The sequence below is a fragment of the Epinephelus moara genome, chromosome 22 (assembly GCF_006386435.1).
Source record: "Epinephelus moara isolate mb chromosome 22, YSFRI_EMoa_1.0, whole genome shotgun sequence".
NCBI classification, from domain to species: domain Eukaryota; kingdom Metazoa; phylum Chordata; class Actinopteri; order Perciformes; family Serranidae; genus Epinephelus; species Epinephelus moara.
The window spans coordinates 22,515,951-22,540,738 of record NC_065527.1 but is presented as its reverse complement, the minus strand read 5'-3'; the positions used below and the strand labels follow the sequence as shown (position 1 = coordinate 22,540,738).

The following is a 24,788-nucleotide window of genomic DNA, read 5'->3' as shown; positions in this document are numbered from 1 at the left end:
TGGCTGACAGGGGTGGGGATGGTTGTAACGTCTTTTTAAAAAAATATTACAACTAACCCTCATGATAACTAAACACGTTTCATCTACCTATCTTACTGCTTTTTAGCAGGCCAGGAAAGCTGGTGAGAAAAAATGACAGGGGTGTGTTTGCACACAGAAGGTCTGCGTCAGAGGCGAGGCAGGAACAGATAGTAAGGTCTGTCCTTAAATATAACTTTAATATTACTTAAATGTTACTCTGTCCCTAAATATTACTATTAATATTAATCTGCCATGTAGCTTTGAGCAGATACTGCAAAAATAAAAAAAACTCTTGGTAGGTTACTTGACTGTGGCAGCAGACTTGTACAGGTACAAATCAGTGAGTTAGACCTCAGAGGGAATTGATTATCAGTGTATGTATTAGTTTTTATGTGTATTTTTTGTAATTGTGTGATTATTTTTTACTTATTGTTACAACTTATCGCATAGTAACCATTGTCTCCTTATATTTGACATCAATTAACAGATTCTGTGATATAGTTGGAGAGGTTGAAAACATGGCTATTTGCAGTAAACAAATAAAAGTATTTTGTGACAAAATTTGAAAGTTTTACCATAAAAAGTCATGGAGTTATAGGTGCTCATAGACAAAAAGTGTTACAACCATATCTGGTCTCCACTACCTGTGATTATTTATCTCTGTTATTTTCTATAGCCCACTTATCTGCATGTGTGTCTGTCCTTGTACTGCTGCAACAACTGAATTGTTCAATAAAGATATAGCTTATCTCATGTTATGTTATGTTATCTTATCGTATGTTATCTTATGTTATCTTATTTGTCCTTTGACCCCTGGCATATTTTTTGGAATACATTTTTAAAAACCTATGACCATACGTTTTAAATCAAATCAAATCAACTTTATTTATATGGCACTTTTCATACAACAGTAACACAAAGTGCCTCACAGAGGTGAAAAACAACAAAGATCCTAAACAGAAAACAAAAAGAAAAGAGAAAACCCAACCCTCCCACCCCACATAGAGATACGTACACACACACACACACACACACACACACACACACAAGCTATGTGTTTACTATGATAACCGTTTTAATACTGATATTTATTTATTATTTATACATTTCTGTTATTAAATTCTGTTTTTTTTTTTTTTAATTTCCTCATATCTTATTTACCCTTTGGCCCTAACCGCAGGGGCTTCATAGTGGGGGGAAAAGTTGGACTAATCAGACTTGACCAAGACCTTAATAGAAGGGGGGGCCTGTGACAATCCTGGCGTGAAAAATTGTTGGGTTTTTTTTATTTGATTTTAAGTAATTAGTGCCTTAACTAACTTGAAATTGGCTGAATAAATTGCGTGAAAGACTGAACTTTATAAAAAAAAAAAAAAATAGTGAGTGAGTGAGTGAGTGAGTGAGTGAGTGAATGAGTGAATGACTGCTTTTGCTGCTGGGGCACCAACGTACTGTCATGTCTTTCTTTGGGACAGGGAAATAAGGGTTCCAAAGAAGAAAATAAAGAAATAAAGGACAGGGAAAGAAAGTAAACTATATAAGAAATTAAAAAAATCCTAACATCCTAAAAGACATGAATTAAAAAAGGAAGTTCGGGGGGCCCACAGACACTGCTCCTGCACAGGGCCGAGAATTTAGTGTTACGCCCCTGCTGTGACGTAGTCTACTACTTTTTTTTTTGCATAACATTAGAATACGTTTTTAAAAACGTATTATGACACACTTTTGTTGTGATAACCGTTTTAAATATGATTTCTTTATCTAATTTAAAATGTCCTCCATTTAATTTAATTGTTGGCACAGCACACGCGCGGCTACGCCCCCTCCTGTCCTCACGTGCTCCTCTGTCTGCCGCAGCAGCGGTCACATGATCCAGTCCTTGGCTGGTTACTTCCTGTATCGCGGCTGTTTTCCTGCGGGAGAAAATAACGGGATCTGCGTCGCAGGAGGTGGCAAACACCGGGGAATACGACCACCGGCCTGTCCGTACACCGTGTTCACCTGCTATCTAACCTGCGGAGAGATGAGTACCGGAAGGGCGGGTAGCTAGTTGACCGTTAAACCGACTACACCGCCCTCCCTCTGGATTCAGAAACGAAACAAACGCAGCGTTTTATCTGCTACAAGAGACACAACCGCTGCCAAACAGCCCGCCGTCGATATGTCAAAATACACAAGCTTCCCAGAGCCGATGGACGACCACAACCCTTTCCAAGTGGGTGACCGAGACATTAATCTAATATTAGCCAGTGTCATAGCGGTCTGTCAGGCTGTGTTTGATGGGTTGAAGTCATTGATGTGGGCTCTGTGTAATAGCAGGCGTGTTGTTGCTCATGTGACGTGTGTGTTTTTTATGCCTGGGCCTTCCTGCCCTCCTCAATCTTTGCCCACTTGTAGCTTGTGTTAACAATGGATACATCAATAGGGGCCATACAGGTTTGTTAAATGGGGATTAATGTTAAAAGTTATTATTGTGCTAATTAAATAACCCTTTGTTTTTATCTGCCAGGACCCTGCAGTGACTCAACACAGCAGCAACACAGGATATGCCACACTGGACCTGTACAACCCTTTTGATAATAATAGCGCTGGGGTGAGTCATATTCCTCTCTTAAGTGTAAGATAAGGGGATAACTGTTATAATGTGAAACACAAATGCTCCTTTTACCCCTTTAAGTGTCATGTCTGTGCTTGCCTTGCCATGTTCTGTGAGGCTCACAATACAGGCTCTGTCTGTGGTGCAAAATGTACTGCTTTGCTCCTATGAACCAGTCATTGCCCTCATTATCTGTGTATGTGTTACAGATTTTCTAAGATGCAGTAGCACCTGGCTTTCGGTTTGCTGCGTTGTAATTTGAATTAATACAAGTTATTTTAAGATTAAATAAGGTTTAAGCATGAGGCTGCAGAAACGTAGACTGAATTGCCATTTAATTCACTGGTTCCCAACCTGGGGGTCCCAACACATCTGCAAGGCCTTCTTGATTTAAAGGGTGTAATGAAAACTTTATAAAAATGTTATCTCAACATTTCATTCATTCCCCCGAAGAAAACGGAATAAAATGTTAGTTTTAAAGTTAGAATTGTTGTTCAAGATAAAAATCTTTCATAAAAACCCTTTTTACACAGAGATTGCGCTATAAGGCCGCTATGAAGTCTCTTCTTTACGCTGCCTTTGCATTTTTACACAAAACCAAACAATGGCAGCATCATACTATTCCACTGCTTGATTTCAGTTGCCGGCATCCCTGAAACAGCAGAAGCACGATGGGTGTGACGTTGAACACACCATCATAGGCCTCTCGTTTGATGTATAACATACATATCGGCATCATTTACCATAACTGTTTTATGGTGGCTGATCTAGCCCTCAGCCCAGAGGTTAAGGCAGACAGTGTAAAAGTGGCTAAAATCTCACAGGTTAAGGACACGATGAAGACCTGAACACAAGCTATATACACAGAGCCTTAGAGAAGAGCAGTTAAAAGAGCCAACAGAACAATGTGCCATGGAGAAGAAAACACTGAATTTGCAAAAAAAAAAAAAGAAGCCTAGTAAGTATGTGTGATTGTTTTTTGTCATTTAAGTTTTTATTTGAATTTTGGTTTCAACAAACGTAAACAAAACAGTCATGTAAAATAAAATACAATTAAAGAAAACTATACATCTCAGCACATAAATATAACAAGACAGCACATCATCCATCCTCCATCATCATACAAAATACTAAATCCCATAAATCCTCAGCCATGAAGGGTGCTGAATAAAATATACATTTGTCTTTCTCCCCTCACCTGTTATAGGTCCTTATTCCCATCTTTTATGTGATTCAAAAAATCGCCCCAGACCTGAAAATTTTTTCCTTTGTTATCATTTAACTTAGCTATCATCAGTTCATAGGAGGCATTATCGGTCATTATCTTAACCCAGTCAGTAAGTGCTGGTTGAGTCTGACTCTTCCAGTGGCGAAGAATAATTCTAGCTGCAGTGATGAAACCTGTCAGTGCTAAACTGAATTCTACTTTTAATATTCTCTGACCTATCCCCTAGGAGACAAAGTCGGGGGGATTCTGGCAAGGATTTTTGAAGCCATTCACTCAATTTTACAATGACTTTTTTCCAAAAAGGAAAAACCAAAGGGCATTCCCACAGTGAGTGTAAGAAGGTACCTGCCTCTGCCTTACGCTTCCAACATAAGTTGTTCTGTAACAAACCCATTCTATGAAGTCTTACTGGTGTGTAATAGTACCTGTGGATAATCTTATAATGTGTAAATTTACCCCGGGCATCCCTGATGGACCATCCTGTATTTGTTACTATGTCTTTCCATGCATCTTCTTCAATGTTACAGTTTAAGTATGTATGATTGTTAAAGAAATAATTAAAAAATATACACAATACAGGGAATTGTGTAATAACTTCCTGCATGCATCAGGGAAATTCATCTCTGATGTAATATTCACAGGAAATAATCTGCTCAAGATTCATCCAAAATGCTAATTTTGCACAAACTTCCTGCAGTGATTGAGTTCATTATCTGGATTGCATCAAATATAATATGAAATATCCATTAGATATGTTTCTCAGTCAGGGGCTGTCGGTTTACTTAATGATAGAAAAGGAGTTCCTGAAGGAAAAAGGTCAGAAACCACTCATTAGTTCAACATTTAATCCAGTAGTTTTCAGTTCAATTGTTTTCTTTCCTATTCTTTAGCTGTGTATTTTTTAACAGTGTCTATCAGCCTGCTTCCAGAGATGGCTGCAAGCTAAGGGAGGTTACTTGTTATAAAAAAACAAAAACAATAAACTTATACCTTAAAAGTAAATTAGAACATTTGAAATAAATTATGCAGAGAAAGTCCTTTTTAAAAACTGAAACAGAAATGAACTAAAGATTGGTCTGTTTATTTGTTTTTTAGAACCTTGTAAGTCCCTGCAGAAGCCTGATAATCGGACCACATGGCCATTTTGTTTCACTTCCTTCATTAGTTCAATTTGATTCGATAAGCAAATCACACATAATGGCTGCAGTTTAGTTGTCTAGAAAAAAAGCTCCCTCAAAAACCTCAAGATCGGGTGATAAAGCTGCACCCACCCTTGTTCTGTCAGCTGATCTTCTGCATTAGTAAAAGATAAAAACTGAAATATATTTTTTATTAAAATAGTCCAAACCAGTGGACACACAGGAAGGCTGGAGAGGTGCCTGCTTTGCTTGGATGCATCTACAGCCTGAAGTGTGAGGGCTGGACTGAACATAGATGTTCTTCATGTCTTCACGTCTTAAATGACAAGACCAAAATACACACAATGCCATTTGACACACAGTGGACTTGCATGTTATAGACGTTCATGTTTTTGTTGCTAGGACACAGCTTGGGTCTAAGTTATCGACCGTGTCATTGGAGTTTTGTTGCTAGGAAACAGCTTGGGTCCACGTGTGCTTCCTGTCAGCTGCTGATATTGGCAAATACCGCAGCAACAGGAACTAAACTTAGACTTGTTTTGCAACTGCAGCTCTCGAAATCTGATTGACAATTAATTCATTAATGTTAAGTTCTAAATGTTAGTAACCCCCCCCCCCCCCCCCCCCCCCCCCCCCCCCCCCCCCCCCCCCCCCCCCTCCTCCCTNCAATTAATTCATTAATGTTAAGTTCTAAATGTTAGTAACCCCCCCCCCCCCCCCCGCCCGCCCCCCCCGTTGACATTATCCTTTTCGTTATCACATCTTGTAGCTGCACTGTAAATCCTTTTGAATGAAGGTACAGTGGATTAAAAAAAGAAAAGAAAGAAAAAACAGTTTCCCTGTCAATTGTGATGAAAGCATGTTCTTCCTGGGCTTGCTTACAGGATGAGGTCAAACTGATGTGTGACGTTTTTTTCACCAGCCTCCACCTCCATATGAAGCCACCTCTCCCTCTGCTCCATCTGTGCCTGCACAGACCCCACCCAGCAGGACGACACCCACTGAGCCTCGCAACTATGGCTCCTACAACTCTCAGGTACACATGCTGCAATGTAAAGACATTTGTTGCTAAGGGCGTGGGTTGTGTTTCAACATTAGGGTGGACACGTGAAATGGGCGGTTTAGGGGTCCTCTGCCAAAAGATTTGAGCATCGAACACTCAATTTCCTGCATTGTGAATTTTTATGCACAAATTTGTGCCTTTTCTGCATCAATTTGTGATGTAAATGTCTTTAATTTCGTCAAAATAAAAGTCCTGTGCTACTTTTATGTTTTTATTGGGGGGTGGACAAAGGCACATGTTCTAAATATTAAGGGGATATGTCCCATGTGCCCCCCTAGATGTCAGTGCTGATACAGTACATGACATCATGTACCTTAAAATCATGTCCTCTGTGATTCACATTGGTTCCAAGCATTTTTTCCCAGCTGAAAACAGCAGGCGCTCCTCAAGAAACGCCCAGCTGGATACACTTGAGAACACTTTGCAGGTGCAGCATTTTTTCAGCTGATGTTTTGGTTGCCATATGAAATTTTCATGGAGGTAAAAAGTTCGGCGAGAGGTAGAGTACTTTCTTTGGAAGAAGAAAAAGCTGAAGCACAGAAGACAGAGGAAACATATATTAATATCTATACAATAGACTTAGTTGTTGTTGTTGTTGTTCTGCACGGCTATCTGTAAAATATGATGGTTGGTCTTCGTGGTATTTATCCCTCCTCCACTGTGATTGGACGGCTGGGTGTAAAGTGACAGTGACGAGTGCAGCATTTCACCCAAAGCTGAACATTTTTTAACTCTCAGCTCAGAAAAAAAATGCGAAACGTGCAGCACTTTGCTCAGAAAAGATGCTCAGCGCCTCGTCACGCTGCTGACGTTTGCACCATAGCGTGAATACACTATGCTACATTGCAAAGAATTAAACAAAAAAAAATACACCGGTCTCAGGAAAAAGCACTTTGGTGGACACAGCCCCTTATACAAAACCTTTCTCTTTGAACCTTGACAGTCATTTACGTGTTGTCATCCTGTGTTAGACTGCGGTGAACGCCACCACAGCAGAGCTTCTAAAGAAGCAGGAGGAGCTGGAGAAGAAAGCGCGGGAGCTGGAGAGAAGAGAGAGGGAGCTGGAGTCACACAGCCTGGGACCTGGAGCCTGTAAGAGAGGGAGGATAAGAGGGGAAATAAATACCTCAGTGTATATTGATTTAATGATTTCAAAAGGAGCTGCTGTCGGTGACATTTTCCCCACATCTTCTCTTCATCAGCCCGTCAGAATAATTGGCCCCCGCTGCCTTCATTCTGCCCTGTGGGTCCCTGCTTCTACCAGGACATCAATGTGGAGATCACTCAGCGCTTCCAGAGAACCGTCACCATCATGTACTACTTCTGGATGTGTGAGTTCCTGTAACTGTCTTGCTATGCGCTCGCTGGTGTGTGAATTCCCAGCATTGTGTTGCAACATCAGTGTCATTACGTAACGTAATTATTTAAAGTTCTCCGGAGGTTTGGGTTTTGTGTTGGCAGGAGGCAGAGGTACTGCGTGTGTGATTGGAGTGAAACTTTACAATCTCCACCTGTAGACACTCAAGACTTATCAGTGGAAGGTGCTAGTGTTGAAAACTGAGAAATCTAACCTAGAGCTGGTTCATGTCTGTGTGACCTCCACTGAACTATCTGGAGTACGAGCTGAAATGTTTGTACAAACACTTTAACACTTCACTGCAAGTTTATCGTTGAATCATAGCGAATGGTAGCACATGTTCCAAGGCCTGGTACCAGGACTATGATCATCTGGCTTTTAAAACTATGTAATACAAACAATGCTATGTATGTTTTATGTTTTTGTTCCTTGTAACTGTTTGTTTCTTGTTGTTTTATCTTAATATTTGATATATTTCTCATTTAATTGTAATATATAAGCACACAATGCTAAAACTGTCATATAACAAAGTGGTAGAGAGGTCAATCACACTCTATGTGCTCAAAATTAATTTCACTATTATCAAAGTCATATGGTTACAGGTTTGAACATCAAACACTTTATATCGTGTTAGCGGTGTCAGTCGAAATAGAGATGCACCGATCCAGCTTTTTCAGTTTCAATACCGACCCCGATGCTGTGGCTTTGACTATCAGCCGATACCATGGTTGACCTAAAAAGTATATGTGTATATATATATATATATATATATATATGTGTGTGTAGAACAGAAAAGACTAGAGGCATCAGGTGTTGATGACTACACAGTTCTTTCTTTAGATAAAATGAAACAAGATGAAACACATTAATGCAATGATGAACTATTCATTTTTAACAAAAATAAACAATTGTGCAACAGTAGTTCAATTAGTGTGAAATGCCTCCACACAGCAGATTCTCTCCTTCGCTCCATGACGTATGACGTAGCTCGCGTCGCAATAGATTTAAAGGGAAAGTATCGCCTCAGGTATAGGTTGCATTTTCCGATACCCGATCCATCTATTTTGATGACATCGGGGCTGATATTCGATCCAGATATCGGATCGGTGCATCCCTACGTCGAAATAAAGATCTTTTTGTGTAGAATACTTTTCTGAAACAGCTGTCCTTGTCAAGTAGATGTTAAGGCATTGATTGATTTTTTTTTTTTTTAACAATCAAAACAAAAACCAACATAAGATTAAGAAAAAGATAACCGTAGGGATTAAAGTTACCATTTTGACAATAAGGGGCCTCTTTGGTGATAGGGGTAATTGCAGTGTGTTTGTTGGCAGACTAAAGGCCTGAACGCTCCTCATTTGACACGTGTAAATCATATTTGAAATGTGAACATCACAGAACCACCAGTATTTTCGGAAAAGGTTGCTATTAAGACAAAAAGTTTGTATGTTACAGATACCCTTATTCATTTTCTGTACTTGTCTATTTGAGTAGCCATAAGGCACGAGGGCAACTGTTGGGTGCATGCTGCTGCTTTCGTCAGTCTGCAGTAAAGCCACTGGAGACCCGCCATCTCATTTCATCTTTTATTTTGTCTTGCAGGTGGGTGAAAGTCCCATAACGCAAAGCTAATCATGACTTTATACTATGTTAATTAATTGGCTATGTTTTTGTAGCAGGTTAAGTTTTTTAAGTTAGATGATATAGTGATACAGAGTGGGTCTGTTAGGTTAATATAACTACCGATGATCAAGGCTTTTATTTTCCTTAACGCAGCAGTTAAGAGCTACAGTAGTATATCTGTTGGCAGCGGTAGTTATTTTTGTTTAGTGCTGAAGAATTACAACTGTATTGCTCATAAAGTTTTAAGCTAAGCTAACGGAGCTACTGTCAGCTGTCGCCCCAAAACTGTTGTGCCCTCCTACTGTCTTTCCTCGGTCCTCATTTAACGCTATTGGTGCATGTTCGGCCATTTAAAACAAAAGGTGTACTTCATAACGCACGCTTCAGATGTTTTCAGTGCGTTTGTGCCTTACAGCTTGAAACCAGGCTGGTGAATTTATTAATGTCACCTTGTTTCATGAGCCCTGCAGCTGGCGAGATGAAAGGGTTACCACAGCATAGTTGGTGTGTGTGTGTGTGTGTGTGTGTGCGTGCATGTACGTATGCTTCAGTGTGTGAAAGTGGATTATTAATGGCTTTTTGTCTCTTGTGATTTTTCCCGGGAACGTCGCCACAGACACCCAGTTTGTAATACTGCAAATGCAAGGGCTTTCATCAGGAGGCCACAGGCTCAGTCAGCATTGTGTTACCTAATTCAGTGATAAATAGTGACCTATCAGATATTTATTTATTTAAAACAAATCTTCAAGGCCATTGCAGTGATGATGATTCTTGTAGCTCAGGCATATCCTAAAACAAAACCTGGGCCTTGTAATAACCACGAGAGCCGCCTCTAAACCTTGCAGCAGGCAAAGGAAGGTAATAAGTGACGTCATATTGCATCAGCCAAAGTCCTGACAAGTTGGCTCTTTCTTTAGAGCACGGAGGAGTGTGCTGGATTTGTGTTTTAGTCCACAGCTCTGTAAGAAAGCAACAAAGAGTTGATCCCTACACTCAGACTGAAGTGCTGTTCCCTCTTGTTCAAACACTCCCATTCATCCCTCTGTCTCCTTTTCATGCTATTCCATCAACGTGCAGTCTGCACTTGCACGCTGCTCTTCAACCTGGTCTCCTCCCTGGCCATGTTCTGCGTGGACTCCTCGAATGGTGTTGGCCTGGGCCTCGCCATCCTCTGGGGCCTCCTCTTCACCCCCTGCTCCTTCGTCTGTTGGTACCGACCTGTGTACAAAGCCTTCAGGTGTGTGTGCCACCATCAACATGAGGAACTTTTATCCATCACTTGCTGTTTTAAGTTTTTGTACACGACAAGCTAACAACATAAAACATAAATGGCTTTGAGCTGCTTATTTTGCTTTGTAATAATATTTCTCTCTTCTCTCTAGGAGTGACAGCTCCTTCAATTTCTTTGTCTTCTTCTTCGTTTTCTTTGCCCAAGTGGTCGTCTCTGTCATCATGACTATCGGTATCCCTGGATGGGGTTTCAGGTACAACTAATAAACAAACCCATCTCTGTGTTAGACAGATGCATGACTCTTCCCAGTTTGTTTCCTCTGTTTATTTCTCTGCGTCTCCTCTCCTCAGCGGGTGGATCGTGAGCCTGGCTGCTCTGAAGACCAGTGTCGCCGTCGGAGCGATCATGATGATGAATGCTGTCCTCTTTACTGCCCAAGCCGCCATGGGGGTTGTCATGCTGAAGAAGGTAAAAACTGAATAAATTTGTTTACATGCAGGTAAAACTCACAGCTAGTGACTCAAATTAAGGTTGTGTTTTTGACAAGGTGTCAGTCACACTATCCCCTGTGTCTAATTCGGGATGTGAACAGGAGAAACATGGTTGTTCATGTCCCTACAGACATGATCTTAACGGTATCCAGGTGTCTGATCATCTGCCTGCAGGTGTGTCTTAAACCCTGAACACCTCAGCCACTCGTCTCTGAGGGCAACTTTTAGTCTCTGGTTGTTTGAACTCTGCTGCATTGACAGCTCTGCAGGACTCTCCTGGGTTATGTTATCCTAATTTATTTTCTTCATAATGATTCACCGTCATTTTATTTTACCCACTACTATGTAACTTAGAGTGGATAATGCACCTTCCCACACGCACAGAATGATCAGATACCTGGATGAGGTATTTACAGTACATAGTAGATTTTTGGGTTCTTCGAAGCTGGCTTTATTTTTATCTGGGGCTGTTGTCGAAGCAACAAGTCCTTTAGCACAAACCTGCAGAGGGGCAGGCTCATTGGCAGTTAGCTGGATCATGACCCAGACAGTTTACTGTGAAGCACATATATGAAGTCATTTTCACATTCAGATGGTCTGCTTTCTTAGATTTATAATGTAAGTGTTGATATAATGATTTTAGATAATGACATGCAAGGTATTATAAAATCACAATGATCTCTATTATCACAATCACATTTTTATAATGAAAACTAATTTATACTTACATGTTAAAACATAATCAATAACATTGCATGTGAGTTGCTAAAAGTGTTGGAGATATCGGCCGTAGAGATGTCTGCCTTCTCTCAAATATTATGGAACTAGATGGCACTCAGCTTGTGGTGCCCAAAAAATTTGTAGGATCTATTTTCTTTCTACGGATTTACACCCACCAACCGTATCACTGCGCAGAAGGAAGCATGCATCTACTCATGGATGGGAGGCTTGTTGAGTTTTTCAGACATAATTTTTGTTGCTTTGAGCACCACAAGCCGAGCACCATCTAGGTCCATTATATTGGACAGAATGTGATAATTTGATGTCTTGTCTTGCTTCCGCATTTTATGTGGACCCCAGGAAGAATAGTCATTACTGCGGTATCATCTAATGGGAATCTGGAATAAAGAAATATATTGGAGAGAAGGCAGACATCTCTATGGCTGAAATCTCCAAAACTCGGTAACTACACTAAAACAATCTAGACTGATGAATAGCACTAATTTGTCATTAGGAAGGAATTTGTCATTTGAGCACTAAAATGTATTAAATGATTGACTTCAAAACTCACTTTGCTGAAATTTGTTTTTGTCATTTAAAGCTGTTTTTAGTAAGGTTTCATTTTCATAACAGGGTTACAGTTATCACTTAAAAGTGTTTTGCTAGTCTATGGTGAGACCCTAACCAACCATGCACCATCATCACTGGTAGAATGTTAAACAGTGATGAAACAGTGGAAACAATTTGGAACATGATGTAGAACAAAATGACACCAGTGTCAATGCAGGAACAACTGAGATACTAGAGCACGTTAATATTCATTGTTAATGTAATCACACAAAAGGCAAATGAATACTTAATTTTTAGTTGATGTAAAATTCTTATTTAAACCCAATCAACAAGTGAAATGACAATTTGGCATGTAATTATAAGTAGGTGGGTAATAATATTTAAATATTAATGTGCACTGTGCCTGTAAATGCTTTCAGGTTAAATTAATGGTAGACAATTAGGAGACACTGCGGCATGATGTAGTGGGTCACTTTTATGAAATAGGTCAAAGGAAGAAAGGGAAATCAGATTGCCAAGCTGGCTTTCCACTTTCTACCTGATCTGTGGAAATGCTCACAGCAACTGTGCCCAGGTGGTCCACCTGCCATGAAGCCGTCAGTAGATAACAAACAGTCTGAAGAATAGCCACAATATCAGGTTCTGCGTATCGTTTCCACCCTCACAATGTACATGATATGAGGATGAATTGCCGCATGTATCAGGTGTCAGGGCGCTCTGCTCTTCTCCTCTTTAGGTCCACAGTCTGTACAGGCAGACTGATGCCAGCTTTCAGAAGGCCCAGGCCGAGTTCGCCACCGGAGTCATGTCCAATCAGGCTGTACGCCAGGCCGCTGCCAATGCTGCCACCAGCACCGCCACCAACGCTGCCCAGGGGGCCTTCACTGCGCCTCGGTAGAGAGGGACGAGAGGGGTTGGGAGGGTAAGAAGTGAAGGAGGAGGAGGGCCCTTTCAGCTTGATAGAGGATCTGTTAGGTATTTATTTCCCCACAGGTGATTAGAATTTTATTGGTGGGGGGAAACTGAATCTGTATAATTACCCCTGAGCGACTGAACTACAGGGCACTTGCATGAGACAGAGGTGGGGTTGTCTAGTTTCTAAAGGTGTACAGGACAAGTTAGCTACATTGCCAAACCAGGAGTCAACTAATCATGCGTGTTGACTCAAGAAACAGAAAGAACGTATGAAATGTGAAAACGATAAGAAGTTGAAGCTGTATGAAATTTAGCCCAGTCGTACCAAGTGTCGGTGAATGCAGGGACAATGCTTTTTGTTTGGGTATTAGAAAGACAAGCTGTGTGCCAAGTAGGAAAGTTCTAGCCTGGATGAATTTTAAATGACTTGGATGTACATTATGTTTACAAGGAGCCATGTTTGAGAATAATGAGTCACAGCTGAACACTGAAATGTCGCCATTCTAACATTTGATCCATAACTGAGTGGCTCAACTTTGGCCAACGCTTGTTTTTTTTGTTGCTTATGTGTAAACTAACGTGTTGTTTTGTTATTACTCCAAATGAGAATGCCTGTTGACCTTATTGCCAAAACTTCTCATACTGTAAAGATTACGATCATGTTGTTTCAGTTACACTATATCTGTCACTGTTCTGTTGGTGCTGCTTGTGGTTCTTATGATTATTACAGGTCACTGTCTTGGTTTTAATAAAATATGTCATGCTTAAACAGTCTGCTGTGTTGTTATTGCCTTAACCAACTGACAAATTAATCAATAAAATACTGTATTTTGATATTGTATTTATGTTTGAAATTGAGTCAAACCTGCTTTAAAGGAGCAGTGTGTAGGATTTAGTGGCGTCTAGTGGTTAGGAGTGCACACTGCAACCAGCTAAAACTTCTCTCCCATGTACTCCTGATAAAGATGCCTCCAGTGTTCATTGTTCAGGAGGTTATTACCAGGAGCTGAAATAACCGTAGAGGTCTCTATCGCCCCAAAACAAACGGACCAGGTGATTAAAGCCTGTAAAAACACAGAATAAAACAGTTGTACATTACAACCAGTGGCGATTGCTCTAAGACTGCAAGGGAAGCTCAGCTTCCCCTATAATGTCAAAAAATAAGTGGTCAGATATGTACTGTTGTGTTTACATTTCATTGACTAAATATGCGCTAGAACGCGTTCAACTTTTGTTCAGAATCAGCTACTTATCACAGGTCACTGACGCGACTTTCTTCTTATTCATTCCCGTAGCGTCACAGTGCATTAAACAGTGGAAGCTCAGCGTCCAAAGACTTCAATGGGGAAGCATAGAGTGGGTTGTTCCACTGCAGCGAAACTAGACAGTCATTGGATAAATGCTCGGTTTTGTCCCGCCCATCGGACGCTCAGCGTCTCTGGGGGTCTATGGGGCAGTGGGCTGGCCTCGGCTGGACTGGACGCTGGGCTTCTGCATGATGATTGGATGATCTGTCTGAGGCCGAATCCCTTTTTGATTGACAGCGAAATGAGCGAATCAGCGATCTTGAAATATAAAACACCACCGGAGCATTTTTCAAGTTTCATTCCGTTGTTCCGAGTTGATCTGGAGACTTTTCCGATCCTCTTAGTGACTTTTTCTTTGTTAAAAACGACTAGCGACAAATCTAGCATCTTGTTCTGGTGTTACTCGAGACTGTACTCGTGTTTGGAGACTCTGACTTCTGTCGCTCTGCAGTTACTGTCCCCAACGAGCAGGGGGTGCTGCTGTGAGCCGCTCCACCGTCCCAAAGCACTCACAGGCAGTCACACTAGCCTCGTGCAGCAGCCCAAGAGGGTAGAATTTACGTATAAATAAACGGACACATTTTATGATGTAGGCCGAAAATGAGCTTCCCCTCCTTGAAAGACCAGCAGCCGCCACTGATTACAACTCAGTGTTTGTCCCACGCTGTTTGGCCTCACCTGCTAACGTGTGCTCAGCTTTTTTCTTTCTTAACTCGAGCTCCAGACATTCAGGAAGTTTTTACCAGTAGCCGAATTATCTGCAGAGGTCTCCTCCTCTCCAAAACAAACAGACCTGATGATTTAAGCCAGTAAAAACACTGAATAAAGCAGGTTCATGCTAAAAATCAGTGTTCTTCCAACACTGTTTGGCTTGTCGCTGAGAGGCTGCTAACTTGGGTGACCAACACAAAAAATGCAAATGGCGCTATAATGAGCCAGTGTTTGGTTTGTCTGTTATGGGACTACTGTAGAAACATGGCGGTGCAACATGTCGGACTCCATCGACAAGGACCTCCTCCCTAAGTAGATATAAACGGCTCATTCTAAGGTAACGAAAACACAGTCATTCTTTATTTGAGATGATTATACACTAAAGAAATCATTTATTATATTACATTTCTGCCCCCTAAATCCTACACACTGGACCTTTAAGCAAGTTCAATATCCAGCATATTTGCTAATATGTAAACCATATTAATGTTTTTATAAAAGAGAGTATCTCCTTTAAACATTTTTATTCTCTGGCGACACCCAACATATTTGAAGGAAACTGCATCCGTGATCCAACTTGTTGCTTTTTGAGCTCTTGGCTGCTTTTAGCAACTTGGTCTTTGCAAATCTGACCAAATCAGGAAGCTGCATATTTAAATCTAAGGAGTGTGTTGCCTGCTTGTTCATGATATCAGTGTGCCATCTGCAGCCTGTGTCCCAGACACTAAACCCTGGGACCGCTCTGACCCGTCGGACAGACGTCTGAGACTTCTATGGGCTGCCACACCGACGTCAGGCACTGCGCGTCACCGTGAAGATGGCGGAGGCTGCGGACACACCACAACACCGGTTTTTCTGTCACTGCTGTAAAAGTGAAACAAACCCCAAACTCCCGGTGAGTCACTTTGGAAAGTGTTTTTATTCCTGCGTGCTGGCCTGGGAACAATCCACGCGGACATGGACGGAGGGTTATAGATTTTCAGAGCTCTTTCTTTGTTTTTTTTATTTAACTGATTAATTTTAAACAGTTTGCTCTAAAGTTATTATGAGTTGGATCACTAACGCACATATATGGCCGCCTGTTGGTGGTTGTTTATGTGCGCAGAGCAAGATCTTACATTAGACAGAGAGAGGGAGTGAAATCTGGTGATTCACGTTGCCATATTTAGAAGCACCACTGTTGGCGACTGTGTCCAGTTGTCTTCTGTCAACTGCGAGTGAGAGAGGTAGGAGGGGCCGGCTGGGTGTCACCACATGCACCAGAAGCGCTTCCTAAACCGTTAATGCCACAGATCCGCAAATAGGTGCTTTTAACCCCTGACGCCCTGTTTTTGTCCTGGTTACGCCCAACTGAAAGACATAACTGTTAAACCTCTGCTGTCTTTGTTTGAGATTAATTTCTCCGGGTGGTTCAAATCAGAGCGCGCTGTGTGTGAGAGCCACTGTTGGAGCGCATTTGTTGCGCAGCTGACACCTTTCTTGGCACGATTACGCACGCGTATTGTCATGATGGAGCGCACGTGTGTTTGTGTGTGAGAGAAATAGAGTGAATCAATATGCAGTATATGGCCAAAAATATGTGCACACCCCTTTGCAAATATGAGTATTCTATTTTTAAAGATAAGTTGCCTTTATTTTTAACAGAGACAGACAGGGAACACAGGGAGAGGGGTAAAAGGGATCAAACCGGGGACACGGCAATATGTGCATAACCTGAGCCACAATGAATTTGGTGTACTTTTGGTCAGTTTGAAAAAGGTCATTTTCTTTTTCAACATGAGAGTGATCTGCTGTGACCTCGTGGTTAAGATGCAGACCATAAAACTGCAATGTCCCCATCTTTTCTGTCTGTATCCACACTGTCGCTGTCTACTAATATATCCAAAAACATCTTAACATGACAGTCACCTCATCCATAGTATGAGAGAACTGACTGGTCCGGTCAGACCTCTGGCCTCAGCCCCATCCAAATCATTTGGGCTAAACTGGAGCACCGACTTTGGGCCAGGCTCTGACCCGAAACACCCTGCTGCCAAGTCCCAAAACCTTGTCAAACGCCTTCCTAGAAACAGTGGTGCACCCAGAAAGTTCTTGTAAGGGTGGCCAGATGGGGCCACCAGAAATTTTGGGGTTTCACACCAAAACCAAAAGCCATAGCTGAATTGCAGGGATTCGATTATGCTGCTGAAGTATATTGGCTGGTTGAAAGTTAAGGAATTGCATACTGACTAATTCTGGTTCAGTTAACATCTTGAGCTTCTTATGTATCTATACATTTTTGGCAATTAATTGTTCTTCAGATAGGCTGGTTGTCGTTTTCCTTAAAAAGACAAATACATATAAAACATTTACTTGAAATGTTGGGGGAGACTCATGGCTGTCCATAGAACCCATTTTTATGCAGATATCTTGAGGTGAGAATTCATCAGATCCCTTTGAAAATGGCCATGTCAGTCGTTCCTGAGCAAAATTCAGCCTTAATTTGGAGCATTATTTAACCCATCTCCTGACAAGCTATGCCAACATGTTCGGTACCAATGGATGCCTTATAAGTTATCTAGTTTCACAAGATGCCTTTGCACTAGCTTAGAAAAAAAGTGCGCCATGCCATCTTAAAAACAGTAATGTCAGCTGCCAGTTGATTTAGTTGGGGTGCCAGCGGATGGCCCGGCAATCGTATCAGGGTGAGCGTGGCCCCGCCTCCCAGTTTTGGAGTGAGAGGTTTAAATGTCCACATTCTTTTGGCCATGTTGTTGGCTTCATATATTTTTTCTCTTCAAGGATTTCGTCTGTCCCAGATGTGACTCCGACTTCATTGAAGAGGTGACAGAAGACTCGAGGTACAGCTTGGTTCTGTTGTATAACTTTACTGTTCTTTATACTGTAATTATACTCTGGTTTATAAGAGTTTAAGAGTTTAGTTTTTATTTTACACCACTGTAATTAAAACAGATTTCTATTTTGCTGTCTAGTCTCCTGCAGAACAACACATCAGCGGCCAGTGAAGAATCAAACTCGTTGTTCTCAGACGTATGTCCGTACAAATGGCATTTTAATACGTACACTCCTCTTCTTCTGAGGCTTTTGTTTGATACATTGCTTCTCTGTTCTCTATCCAAGTTATGGCAGCTGCTGTTCATGGAGCGCTCTGCTCTGCTGTCGCATCCGCCCTCCTCAGAGTCTGACCCGGATGACAGCGAGCAGGTATCTGCAGGTCAGAGCCGTCCTTCTCCAGTGCTGCCGAGTGCTGCCGAGGCTGGAGAACCAGAGTCTTCTTCCCAGTCTGAACAAGAGAGGTCATCCAGGCCTGAGCAAAGGCCTGCAGTGGAAGGGTGTGTGGACATGGTACACAGAAACATCACCAGTGTGTGCTGACAGTGTAAAAATCCTCTAGTGTGCCAGCTGTTTATATTTCTTTCAATTAATGGCTTGTGTTTAACAATACAAGGAAATAAGAGGTAGAGGCAGATCCACCACACAAACAGCTGTGTTTCTGCACAGATATTAATTCATAATTTTGTTATGAACAGAAATGTCTTTCATAGTTTCTGCAGGGTTATGAGTTTCTATAAGTTTGGAGCTCTTTTTGTATAATGTGTAACACTTTAGTAAGCTTCCATACTTCAGAATCCTTATGTAAAATCATTATTCTTCATCTTGTGCAGTCAGTGTCAGACAGTACGCTGTAATACCCTCCTAATCTGTTGTATGCCTCGTCATTTTCACTGAAGAAAACAGCTGGATGCGTCAGTTGATTTACTAACATATGGCATGAATTCAAACTGCTGAATACACAGTAAGATGTGTGTTTTGAAAGCACACTGAAGCAGACATCTCTGCTGTCTGTTTTTGCCTTTTCAAGGATCGTGCAGCAGTTCCTGGCTGGCCTGTTTGCCAACAACGGAAACCCCGGTGCTGCCCCAGCTGCGCTGTAAACGCTTCTCAATTCTCGATTCACGTCATTTACTTTTGATTTCGTGTGATGTTGTGTGATAACCTCACCTTGCCTCTGTCTCACTTACTGTTGGTCTCTCAGATCTGGCATGCTACAGTTGCACTCAAACCCTGGGGATTACGCGTGGGGTCAGGGAGGTCTGGACGCTGTCATCACAGAGGTCAGTTTTAGCGTGGATTCCTTCCTCCTATTACTACCAAGATACAAACTGATCTTCTCTCATGCTTTTATCCATCCAATTGAAGTCTTTTGTTTCTGTTTCCCCGTCTCTGCCCCGTCATGTCTCCACCTATACATCCATACTCCATGTTTCTTCTCCCACTCACCTAGTTGTTAGGACAGTTGGAGAGCACAGGTCCGCCCCCTGCAGAAAAGGAGATGATCTCATCTCTTCCAACAGTTTGCATCTCTCAGGAGCAAACAGGTAGCAATCCCAGCAGGCCATACTGCACACTTTCCTTCCCCTTTCCTATCTTCTTTTCCTCCTTCCTTCCATCTTTCCTTCTCTCATCTTACACTCTCTTACCCCTTTTGTCCATCCTGTCCTCAGCGTCTCTCCCCTTCCATTCTTTCATCTCTCTTTTCTTCCTCCTGTCTCTCCTTTCCTCTTCTCATCTTCCCATCCCTCCTATTTTGCTCTCCTTCTTTCCTATCTCTATACTTCCTTCATCCCTGGGGTGCTTTTCATAATGCAAACGTATCTCCTTTCTACCCTCACTCACGTGTCTTCCTCATGTCCTCCAGTGAGGATGTGAGAGAGAGAGATGAAAGGAAGCGACGTATATGATACACCTGTGTTTTCTCACTCCCAGCTCCTACAGAAGCCTCCTCTCTCCTCACTCCTCATCTCCTCGAGGTGCATTTAAGGGGTTGGAAGATCCTCAGTAGCAGCAGAGAGGGAACAATTTCAGCATGGTCTTGGCAGGAGCGAGGATGTGAGGGGGCATAAGTTACCGTAATGAAAAGCACACCATGTTTCCTTTCCTCCTTCTGTCGTTCTTTCCTTCCTCCTATATCTCTCTTTACCTCCTTGTATCTTTCCTTCTCTCCTCATTTCTTAAATTTCCTCCTCTTACTTTCCCTCCCTCCTCCTGGCTTCCCTTGCATCTCTCTTTCTTTCATTGTCTTCTTCTATCATTCCCTCCTTCCTCCTATCTTTCCTCTCCCCTCACATCTGTTCTCTCTCATATCTTTCTATTCCTCTACCTATCTTTTTTAATTCCTTATATCCTTCCCTTTCTCCTCGTCTCTTTCCTTTCCTCCTTTTGGCTTTCCTTGTATCCCTATTTCTTTCTTTGTCTCCTATCATTCCTTCCTTTCTCCTATCTTTCCTCACTCTCTTTACTTCCTTTTNGGCTTTCCTTTATCCCTATTTCTTTCTTTGTCTCCTATCATTCCTTCCTTTCTCCTATCTTTCCTCACTCTCTTTACTTCCTTTTATCTTTCCCTTTCTTCTCCTCTCATTCCTCTCCTCTTACTTTAACTTTCCTCCTCCTAACTTTCCCTGCATCCCATTTTCTTTCCCTTTCTCCTATCTTTGCTCTCTCCTCCTGTGTTTCCTTTCCTTTCCCATCTCGCTGCTGCTGGCTGCTCCTTACCTCCTCTTTTATTTGTTTTCCTCCTCTCATCCTTCCTTACTCCTATCTTCCCTATCTCCTCCTATCTTTCCTGTCATCTCTTCTTACCTCTTATATTTCTGTTCCTCCTCTCATTCTTTCTTTCCTCCTCCTACTTTCCTTTTTTACTTTCCTTCTCCTATCTTTTGTGTCCTCTATCCATTTTTCTTTACCTCTTCACTACTTCCTTTCCTCCTCCCATCATACCTTCCCTCCTCCTCTCTTAGTATTTTTTTAGTAGTGAGTGATTAGATTACTTCTTAAAAGTGGTGAAAGGTATCATTTACAGCCTGGCAACCCCCACATGGTTTTATTTATGCCGAATAATGACTTATTACTGTTTAAAAAGAAACATGGCTTATTGAGCATTTATAAAATCTGAGGTTAAAGAAATATGACTCATTGTAAAGTGGTATGAAAGCTGCTAAATCTTTATTTACACGTCCTTAGATTGGGTTAGCTGCATGAGATTACCGAGGACAACATTACAAAAGTATCGCTATGTTACACCATAATGGCCTGTACACACATCTGAGGGGTTATGAATCATCAAAAAAATGTTATGACTGGGCTCTCTGTATCTAGTTTTCTCTGTGTCTGTTTTTCATGCACACACACTCATACTTTCTTTTTCTACTTTTCTTGTTTGTCTCTCGCAGACTGCAGACTGGAGTGTCCCGTTTGTAGGGAGGAGTATTCATCAGGAGAATCTGTCAGGAAGCTACCCTGCCTCCATTACTTCCACAGTGAATGTATAGTGCCTTGGCTGGAGCTGGTAAGGATCGAGGAGTGGATGTGGTCAGTGGGTTGACGGGTTTGAGAGTCTGTTAGATTTGTCATGAAGGTTTTAAGAGTGTGTCACACATCCTGACTTGAGGGCTGTGACGACAGCACAGAAAATGTTTTTGTTACCTGAGGTTTTCTTGGGTTGTACTTTAGATGCTGTTATGCTGCTGACTTTTTGCCTGCAGCTTACAGTTTTTATTATTTTCTTTAACACATTTTTCCATTCAGAAGTTTCATTTTCAAAACAGTTCACACACAGGATTAAACTAAAAGTCACTGGCCAAAATGAGCACTCACAAAACATTAAAGCATGTGACAAAGCAAAAATTTCCATCAAACAACACAACTTGTGATTGATTTAATATATTCTTCCAACAATCATTGCCCATTCTACAACAGAATACAGCTATAAATAACTTAATTTGTGCTTCTTTGTTGATACTTTACATAGTTATAGTCAGTGGTGCCCCCAGAAATTCTTCATGATGGGGGCACCACTGATGGGGCCCCTAAAAATCTTTGGGTGGCACACCAAAACCAAAAGTCGTACTGAATTTCATTCATTCTATTATGCTGTTTTAGTAAATAGGCTAGTTGAAAACTATGTCAAACTAATTATCTGGCGTGAATAGACTTATACCAATACAGTTAACCTTTTGATTTCCACAACGATTCTGCTTTAATTCATTATGTATCTATACATGTGTTTGGCGATTCATTGTCCTTTAAATTGGCTGATTGTCTTTTTCCTATAAAAGACAATAATATAGAGCTTTATTTTTAAGGAGTACACTGATTGTAAGGAACAAAACATTTAATGGAAACAAGCCTTTTTTAAGTTTAGGGGAGACTCGTGGGTACCCATAGAGCCCATTTTCATTCAGATATCTTGAGGTGAAAGTTCAAGGGACCCTTTTGGAAATGGCCATGCTAAATGCTAAATTTGGAGCGTTATTCAGCTCCCTTCACGACAGGCTACGCCGGCATGGTTAGTATCACTGTATGCCTTGGGTTGTCTAGTTTCACAAGCTACCACTACCTTCAGTGTCATTTAAACAGAGCCTCTTGAAGACAGTAATGTCGGCCTCCAATTACTTTTGTTTCGAGGGGGGCCAGCAATTGTTTCAGGGGGGCCGTGGCCTCCTCTTGGGTGCGCCACTGGCTGTAGTGTGTGCCAAAAAACACAAGCAAGCATATCACAGCATGAACTGTATTCTTTTCTCCAAAGATAATTTCAGTAGAGATAACAAACCCAGCTGCACTCTGCACCTGCACTTTTGTCATTTTTTTGAGATGCCCTGTTGAAATACTGTATGTATATATTATTATATATATTTTTACATACCTTCCGCCTCTTTGCTTGCCAATAGCAACACAGAGAAGTGGCATCTTTTATAGATGGATAAGGACTGACTGAAGAGTTGTGCAAAGGAGTTTCACACAGGTGTATTAGAGATTCATAAATAGCAAGCAGTTTTTTGTCAGCTATAAATAGTTGTTTTTACTTACATATTATTTTTGGTCTTTCCGTGAGATCTGTGTTAACTGTTTTGAAAAAGGGTGTGAAAAATGTGTGAAACCAATAAAAACAACACATTTGTAAGAGAAGACTTCTGCTGTGCTAAGAAGTTGATGATGAAGATCAAATGGTTTTCAGTTTCATTACGTGTATCCTAACAATCAAGAAAAACTGTATTGTTTTGTCTCTCTCGAGCATGATACATGTCCAGTGTGCCGAAAAAGCCTAGACGGTGTTGACAACAGCCTCCTGCCAACATCAGAACTCCCAGAAGCTCGCTCCATGAGGACAGAGCAACAGGAGAGGCAGGCGATCTGAGAAACAGGCCAAGCAACTCTACCTCCTTCACTGTCTTCAGGAGACACGCTTCTCACCTCAGACTTTTCCCTCCGCATCGACTGCTTCAAAATAAAATACATTACATGCATCACAGTCATAACTCGCAGCTTCAGCTCTCGCTTTATTCGACTCTGCTAAGGAGCTTTTAGTTTTCTTCTCCAACACCTCCACCGTTTCTAAGCCACACACAAAAGGACCGTGCAGTTTGCAGACGAGATGTGGAGGTGATGTGTCCTTCTCGCTACATTGCCCTCTTAAGTGCTTTTCTGAATGACTGACTTTGATGTCATGAACTAATCACCGCTGAGCTGCCAGTGGTTGTCAAAATGATGGGAATTCAAAGAGTTATGAAGTAACACTTTTGCATTAAGGCTCTCGGTAAGACGATTTCTTCATGCAGAGTACTCTGTTTTTTCACCCGATCTGATTCAGCATTGATCTCCTCTCTATATTAAAGGCTAACCCTGTGATCCCCAACCTCTGCACCTTCTTTCATCTCCCTAATCATCAGTTGAATGCAGTTTTTTCAGACCTTAGACCTCAATAGAATAGAGTACAACGGAAAAGTTAACTTGAATATTGCAGTATACGTATAGTCTACTCCAATTCAATTTAATCTAATAAAAACAGAATACAGCCTATATCAGAAGTGTACAGCATGTAGCCTATACAAGAGAAGAACTTGTTGGCTCCAAAGCAGAATACAGGGAAATAGAATGTAGTCCTAAAACAAGTCAGTTAATCAAGTAGTTGATAACAGATAATTAATCATCATCATAATTTGGGGCGCCCTACCTGCTAGAGTGTGAGCCCCACGTAGTGAGGCTGTGTCCATACCACAGCGGCTGGGTTCAATTCCAACCCTGGGTCCTTTGCTACATCTTGTCCCCACTGTCTCTCCCCCCACTTTCTTGTTACTTTTCACCCATACTATCCTGTTAAGGCGGAAGGCCAAAATAACATTAATAACAATTTTAAAAAACAGTCTGTAATTTACTAAGCAAAAGGAGGAAGTGTTTGTTGGTTCCAGCTTCTCAAATGTAAGGATTTCCTGCTTTTCTTTAATTTATATCATTGTAAATTGAACATTTTTTAAGGTCAGCCAAAAAAAGCAAGTTGCAGAAATGATGTCACCTTGCAACCTAACTTGTGATGGCCTTTTTTAAAAAAAACAAATTTCTGATATTTTATAGACTGATTAATTAGCCTAACCAAGGGGGCCTTTAGGGAGTACCAGGGGGTCCCGAGAAAAATGGGGAGTAGTTTATTTCCCTATTTAAGTCAATATAGAGGTAAGCCTAATGTGAGTATAAGTCATAAAACTAAGTATTCTGGTGATTCCTCCACCGTTTTTTCCTCAGCTGTAGTTAAAAGCTATAAAATTCTGGTCTTCATCATGTTTAACAACCAAAATCTTTTCAGATGGAGGTCCCTGAAGCGAAATCTTATCACATGGGGGTCCGTGACCTCATGTAGGCTATAGGCCAGACATGTCCAAAGTCCAGCCTGGGGGCCAGTTGTGGCTCATGGACTGATTTTAAACAGCTTGTCTTTCAAAGTATACTGTATGTGGCTTACCACACAACTGGTTAATCAAGCAA

General features: G+C 41.4%; 2 protein-coding genes across 3 annotated transcripts; both read left to right on the top strand.

The window, feature by feature from the left end:
- Window positions 1-1,889: 1,889 nt before the first annotated feature.
- On the top strand, window positions 1,890-13,723 carry scamp3 (secretory carrier membrane protein 3). The gene is made up of 9 exons (XM_050034782.1): window positions 1,890-2,236; window positions 2,531-2,614; window positions 5,907-6,020; window positions 7,019-7,139; window positions 7,250-7,378; window positions 10,105-10,264; window positions 10,410-10,511; window positions 10,609-10,726; window positions 12,776-13,723. Exons 1-9 carry the CDS (start codon window positions 2,183-2,185, stop codon window positions 12,935-12,937), a joined length of 1,044 nt encoding a protein of 347 aa, XP_049890739.1. The 5' UTR covers window positions 1,890-2,182; the 3' UTR covers window positions 12,938-13,723.
- Window positions 13,724-15,703: 1,980 nt separating this feature from the next.
- On the top strand, window positions 15,704-23,287 carry rnf115b (ring finger protein 115b). 2 transcript variants are annotated; one of them, XM_050034445.1, is made up of 9 exons: window positions 15,715-15,867; window positions 17,754-17,812; window positions 17,945-18,002; window positions 18,093-18,304; window positions 18,835-18,903; window positions 19,009-19,087; window positions 19,258-19,351; window positions 21,203-21,318; window positions 23,044-23,287. In XM_050034445.1, the coding sequence occupies exons 1-9, from the start codon at window positions 15,790-15,792 to the stop codon at window positions 23,164-23,166; spliced, it is 888 nt and encodes a 295-aa protein (XP_049890402.1). In that variant the 5' UTR covers window positions 15,715-15,789; the 3' UTR covers window positions 23,167-23,287. The 2 variants fall into 2 exon arrangements, with proteins under 2 accessions (XP_049890403.1, XP_049890402.1); XM_050034446.1 differs by lacking the exon at window positions 19,258-19,351 and having other exon boundaries at window positions 15,704-15,867; window positions 18,093-18,317.
- Window positions 23,288-24,788: the final 1,501 nt, after the last annotated feature.

Coding starts and splice junctions, on each gene's coding strand:
- scamp3 (XM_050034782.1), top strand. CDS start 2,183: ATGTCAAAATACACAAGCTTCCCAGAGCCGATGGACGACCACAACCCT. Junction 7,140..7,249: donor CAGCCTGGGACCTGGAGCCT/GTAAGAGAGGGA, acceptor TCTCTTCATCAG/CCCGTCAGAATAATTGGCCC. Junction 10,265..10,409: donor CCTGTGTACAAAGCCTTCAG/GTGTGTGTGCCA, acceptor TCTTCTCTCTAG/GAGTGACAGCTCCTTCAATT.
- rnf115b (XM_050034445.1), top strand. CDS start 15,790: ATGGCGGAGGCTGCGGACACACCACAACACCGGTTTTTCTGTCACTGC. Junction 17,813..17,944: donor GAGGTGACAGAAGACTCGAG/GTACAGCTTGGT, acceptor TTTGCTGTCTAG/TCTCCTGCAGAACAACACAT. Junction 21,319..23,043: donor TAGTGCCTTGGCTGGAGCTG/GTAAGGATCGAG, acceptor GTCTCTCTCGAG/CATGATACATGTCCAGTGTG.